The sequence below is a fragment of the Mytilus edulis genome, chromosome 3 (assembly GCF_963676685.1).
Source record: "Mytilus edulis chromosome 3, xbMytEdul2.2, whole genome shotgun sequence".
NCBI classification, from domain to species: Eukaryota; Metazoa; Mollusca; class Bivalvia; order Mytilida; family Mytilidae; genus Mytilus; species Mytilus edulis.
Genome location: NC_092346.1, coordinates 79,791,904 through 79,798,768, shown reverse-complemented (window position 1 = coordinate 79,798,768; position 6,865 = coordinate 79,791,904). Strand labels below are relative to the sequence as shown.

At 31.9% G+C, this 6,865-nt stretch overlaps 1 protein-coding gene across 2 annotated transcripts in view; it reads left to right on the top strand.

Moving 5' to 3' along the window:
- Positions 1-433: 433 nt before the first annotated feature.
- LOC139517566 (basic proline-rich protein-like) overlaps positions 434-6,865 on the top strand; it is a 29,364-nt gene continuing 22,932 nt past the window's right edge. The window contains exon 1 of one of the 2 annotated variants that reach the window (XM_071308781.1): positions 434-587. In XM_071308781.1, coding sequence (XP_071164882.1) covers positions 525-587 — 63 coding nt within the window. In that variant the 5' untranslated portion in view covers positions 434-524. The remainder of the gene's footprint in view (positions 588-6,865) is intronic. The other variant, XM_071308780.1, reaches the window with a different exon arrangement.

The window sequence follows — 6,865 nt, the reverse complement described above, 5'->3', positions numbered from 1 at the left end:
AGTTCAAAAAACGCAACACATAAAAATGATTTAATAACACCAACTAATCAAAAATATGCTTTGAGGACTACTTACAGACATGTTCGGTTTTTTTTTTAATTAACTCTAATTTCTCAATTTTAGGGGGACTGACATCCTGACAAAAATACTATCGATTTCGACCCTAGACGGAAATATTAATATAGCATTTTTCTCACGATTTAAGTTTCTCAAAATTGAAATGAAAAAGATTTAAATGACAAGAATAAAAACGTGAGCTCCTTATATATTATAAAGTTAAAAAAAAAAAATATATAAACCACGGTACAAAAAGTATCTCAAACTCAATCAAAGGATCGAGGTCAATATCACATCATGTGATATCTTTAGTTCAATATCTAACTCTATTCATTATTTTAGTCCCTTTAAATATGACATGAAATCGTGATTTTGCTTTTAACGAATACTGCAAGTTTAAAATCAACACAAATCTCCATTGAAGTATAAAACTAGAGAAATTTCTCTTGGGATCACCAGAGATCAAAATGAAATTAACATTAGTAGTTGTGCTTCTAGGTTTCCTGTGCATTTCACAAGCTTATTCTAGGGTAAGTTCTGATTTCTTTGATCAGTGTAATTTAGTGTGATAGTTTTTTGATAACAAAGAAGGCAGTGCTTTAAAACCTACTGCAAACTTTAAAATAACAAGACACCACAACGAAATGTGACGTAAGTAACATGTGAATCTTTTATTTGAAAATTAAAAAAGCCAAAAATACTTTTAAGTTAAACCGTCAACACGTTCGGTAAATTGGCATTTTGAGCTTATGTACAACATGTAGCTCGAACAAGCTATATAAAATCAATGAAACTTTTTCTTCTGGAACTTTCAGTTTTTTTTATCCTTTTAATTCGCCAGTGTAAATAAACTTATCATAGATACCAGGATTGAAATTTTGTATTTGCGCCAGACGCGAGTTTCGTCTACAAAGGATTCCTGTAATTATAAACTTTGGAGACATAGATAAGAATTACAGCATGATTTTATCAATGTGCAATAAATGTTCACAGTTTGCTGTGAACCCTGAAATTTTTTATGCAACTTGAAGTTCTGCACACAAAAATATTGATCTATGATAGATTAACTGGTGATTGCATTACGTTGCACCACCAATTTATACACAAGACAAGCTAGGAATATAACTTTAATGCTACAATAACATATTAACTATACAATTATACAATTATATACAATATTTTTTTGGCGTACGGTTGTCTCAGCAATTTAGCGTGCATGGTCACTTTAACCGAATTTTTTGAAAAACAAATAGAAATAGTGTAGTTGTAGGCAAACTGCGGTTTGCTTGCAAACATAACTTTAAAGTAGTCAGATCGGCTGGTTAGTGCCCAGTGTCTAATCTATTTTAAAGCTACTACAGAAATACTATATTATGCAATATCCGCTCTCCTGGTTCCAAAGCATGTGATTGATAAGCATCTGAACTGTGATTCAGATAAGTAGCCACAGATATAGTAGAAAGCCAGAGAGAGCCGATCTTCGAAACAATTAGCCTTTGTCTGAGCTTTCTAGCCAGAAAATATTGGCAAGAGACTTATGCTAAAGTTAGGATGTAAGTGACCACGGAATACCCCGTAAATTTGTGATTTGAGTGAAATGACCCACATGATCTAACAGTATGAAAACCTTAGCATTCAACTGAGATAACAATTATAACAATGAAAAAAAAAATTAATAATAATAAATATATATATATATATATATATATATATATATATATATATATATATTTTGATAAATAAAAAGTCCTTGGTACAGAAAATATAATTTAAAAGTAAAAAACACAAAAAATCACATCATAAAATTCCGTAAGATATATACAACTACCGCATGACGTTACTATAACGTAACGTCACAAGTCGTTACTATAACGTAACGTCACAAGTCGTTACTATTAACGATAACAATTCTGTCTGATGAACCGCTGGAGATGCGGTGAAAGCGCTAACAGAAACAATGTTCGATTTATGATGTGATTTTTTGTGTTTTTTACTTTTAAATTATATATATATATATATATATAAGAAAAAGTTACGTAAAGTCCGTATGCTGGTAACATATAAGTATTAAAAGATAATAACGGTTTCAATGCATCACTTTTTTACTAGTACTTTCACTGCTTCCGCAGATCTTCAGGTAATGTGACTTGTATATAAATAAAACAATTGATTGACGTTAACAATAGTATGACGTTAACAAATACAAGGGAGACTACTTATGTCATAATGTCATTTTAAGATTTTAAAATGTTATGTTAAAATTAGAATATCATTTATCATTTAATCCCGGGTTGAGAATGTTTATGAATAATTCTTCCTTCTTCCTCCGGAGAAAATCATTTTGACGATTGACCATATACAATGGAAATATTTTAAATCGTCCATTAGAACAACGATGGAAATGGTCGTTTGCCCTGATGAGTGTTAAATCTTCATGGTTGGTTTGCTGTCTATGTAACGTCATTCTAGTCCGCAGTTCATTTTTTGTCTCTCCAACATAGAATTCCTCACAATTTGAACATATGAGAGAATAGATGACGTTTGAACTTTTACAAGACATATTTTGCTTAACAGTAAAATGCTTTCCATTTTTGAAATAAATTGAACTTTCTTCTATTAAATTTGGACAAGTCATACATCGTTTATCGGTACATCTTTTTACAATTGGCACAGTTTCATTGAAGTCAAATTTCGAAGATGTTAAATATCGTTTCAGACTTTTTGACTGTCTTTTGCTGTTGATAATCTTCTTTTTCTGTAAAACTTTGTCCATTCTTTCACTTTTGTGTAAATTTTGTTTAAAAATTGTGTAAAACAAATTGAAACAAATTTACACAAAAGTGAAAGAATGGACAAAGTTTTACAGAAAAAGAAGATTATCAACAGCAAAAGACAGTCAAAAAGTCTGAAACGATATTTAACATCTTCGAAATTTGACTTCAATGAAACTGTGCCAATTGTAAAAAAATGTACCGATAAACGATGTATGACTTGTCCAAATTTAATAGAAGAAAGTTCAATTTATTTCAAAAATGGAAAGCATTTTACTGTTAAGCAAAATATGTCTTGTAAAAGTTCAAACGTCATCTATTCTCTCATATGTTCAAATTGTGAGGAATTCTATGTTGGAGAGACAAAAAATGAACTGCGGACTAGAATGACGTTACATAGACAGCAAACCAACCATGAAGATTTAACACTCATCAGGGCAAACGACCATTTCCATCGTTGTTCTAATGGACGATTTAAAATATTTCCATTGTATATGGTCAATCGTCAAAATGATTTTCTCCGGAGGAAGAAGGAAGAATTATTCATAAACATTCTCAACCCGGGATTAAATGATAAATGATATTCTAATTTTAACATAACATTTTAAAATCTTAAAATGACATTATGACATAAGTAGTCTCCCTTGTATTTGTTAACGTCATACTATTGTTAACGTCAATCAATTGTTTTATTTATATACAAGTCACATTACCTGAAGATCTGCGGAAGCAGTGAAAGTACTAGTAAAAAAGTGATGCATTGAAACCGTTATTATCTTTTAATAATTTTCTTATATATATATATATATATATATATATATATATATATATATATATATGTTGTGTAAAAAATTGTACAAATTATAATTTGTATTTTGACTTTGTACAAATTTTAATTTTACAAAAAGTGCCTGTACACATTATAATTTGTACAAAATAGGGCTTAATTTCACTTATAACTTGTACAATATTTTACATAGAATAATTTTCAAATTAATTGATAAAAAATCATTTTCATTTTAATTACGAATCAATATGAGACACACTGATAACTCTATTTACAATACTATACAATAATATACAATGCTCTCATTTGTTGGAGCAGGTGAGTGAACCATGACACCTTGAATTACACAATACATTCTGCTTTTTGCATTTACAATTCGAATTGTTACAACAACCTTTAAATTTGCAAGAGAGATAACCCTGTCCACCAGTTTTTAAACAAAAATTCATAGCTTCCCTTAGGAAAAGTTTAAATCTGGAATTTGTGTAACGGACAAAGAAGAGTCACTGATTGATTCTAGTTGGTTTCTGCTGAAGACTCCTAATAAATTATCAGCTATTGTCCTTACACCATAGCCAAAATTTCCTTCTTCCACACCAAAGAGAAGAAAAATGTCAAGTAATTTATAAGCGACTTTATATATATAAATACACTAGATTAACCATATGACATGCTTATAATATATAACTGTAACATCTTTCGGTGGTGCAGGGAAGGAAGGTGGTTAACAAACAGAATGGCGATGCCTTCAACGTAAACAAAGAGATTTTATATATAGTTTTCACGTGCTAAAACTAATTGAATGTAAATAATGCAATTGGGAACGGAAAGGGGCAAATCGTCTTTTGTATAAACCTGAATTATATACATAATTCTCATTCAATCAATCATAGATCAAAATTTGTGTATGCAAAACTCCTATATTTCTTACTTATAGTTGTAAGGTTTGAGGCTGTAATTCTAAATAGATAAATGTCACCAGAGGCAGAGTGGTAATTTTAACTCAATTTGCTATTCATAGAACCTCGTTGGGTTGCTGTTTCATTGACTCATACTCCACATTTTCTTTTATCTATATTCGAGATATAGATTTAATGAACCTTTGTATTTGTACAAAGCAGCCAACGCCTCTATAGCTATTGGTCATTATACCTAAGTATCAATCTAATTTATTTGAAATATATCACAGCATTCTTATTTGTCGAAGATCTGACACTACGGTTTACTTGATTCACTTTTTAACGTCTTCTGGGCATAGCGACTGTGTTTTAATTGACGAACGGGCAGCTTAAAGGCAACCACAACAATTGTTAATTCTAACGCTGTCAATAACATAAAATAAGCCCAAGATTTATTGAGGTTTACAACCCCATTAACAACGTCAGTTTGGCTGTGTTTAACATATAAATACATAGCCATGTGCAATATTTGCTTTTGTACACATTAAATTTCCTTTCATAATAAAGAGAGAGAGAGAGAGAGAGGGGGGGTAAGTATATATATCCCTTTACTCATTTTCCAGTGCAGTTCAAATTTCCCATCCTTCATCTCGCTCGACTCACTCTGTAGAGCTTACCTATTCATTTTATTATCATTTGCATTGTTCTGTTTCGAATATACAAAAATGTGACTAGACGGACGTTAAGCAAATCAGAAACATTCCAGGACATCTTCAGGTATCACACATCATGTACATGTATTGGATGTAACGGATAATATATAAAATATGTAATTGTCAAATGGAAAAAAAGAAACAATGCCTGTCCTGGTTTTCTTAATGTTTATTATACCGATCCTATGAAGCTAAACTGTTTTTATACTAATTTTTTATTTTTTCATGCACAATAATTTATTAGGCATTGGCTATAGATCTAAGCTGAACAAATTAAAGGGGACATTTAAGAACAAACGATTAACCCCAGCGCATATTCGTGTTCGTGTATTTAACATTGTCTATGATTGTCTTGTGTAATATCTTTATGTTCTCATTAAATGGAAAATATGGTGTTGATCTTTGAAAGTTTTGTTTTACATCTGCACAACGTCGATTTAAATTAGATAGATATCAGAAAATGTGGTACGAGTCACAATGAGACAAATCTGCATACAAGTCACAACTTATAAAAGTAGACCATTATGGTTCATAGTACGGTCTTCAACACAGATCATTGGCTCACACTGAACAGTAAGCTTTAAATCGCCCCTTAAACGACTAGTGTAAACCATTAAAACAGGCAAACCAAAGGTCTGAACTATATAAAAGCTAGAAAAAAGAAACACTTATTCCACATCAGCAAACGGCAACCACTGAACATCAAGTTCCGGACTTAGGAGAGCGTGAGAGACCGTATTTTGAGCTATAATAGTCTACTTTTACAAATTGTGACTTGGATAGAGAGTTGTCTCAAAAGCGAGAGTACTGGTTAGCCACAGGACCAGGTTCAACCTACCATCTTTTCGTTAAATTTCCTGTACCAAGTCTGGAAAATGACAGTTGTTCTCTTATAGTTCGCTTCGTTGTGTTTTGCATTGTCGTTTGTATTTGGTGCACTTCAGTGTGTCTGTTGCTTTGTTGTTTGTATTTGGTGCACTTCAGTGTGTCTGTTGCTTTGTTGTTTGTATTTGGTGCACTTCAGTGTGTCTGTTGCTTTGTTGTTTGTATTTGGTGCACTTCAGTGTGTCTGTTGCTTTGTTGTTTGTATTTGTTGCACTTCAGTGTGTCTGTTGCTTTGTTGTTTGTATTTGGTGCACTTCAGTGTGTCTGTTGCTTTGTTGTTTGTATTTGGTGCACTTCAGTGTGTCTGTTGCTCTGTTGTTTGTATTTGTTGCACTTCAGTGTGTCTGTTGCTTTGTTGTTTGTATTTGGTGCACTTCAGTGTGTCTGTTCCTTTGTTGTTTGTATTTGGTGCACTTCAGTGTGTCTGTTGCTTTGTTGTTTGTATTTGGTGCACTTCAGTGTGTCTGCTGCTTTGTTGTTTTCCTTTTATAGTTGATGTGTTTCCCTTTTTTCAGTTTGTAACCATGATTTGATTTGTCTCAATCGATTTATGACAACACAGCGGTATACTATTGTTGTCTTTATTAGGGACAGGTGAATTATTTTTGTCTACTGTTGAAGACACATGTGATGATACCTTTGCGTGTCTTGGTTATGTGTCGTTGTGTTGCCCTATCCTAGACGACTACTCACAATCTCATTTTATTGATAATAATTGAATTGCGAGTGGTTATAGAAAAAAAATAATTGCTT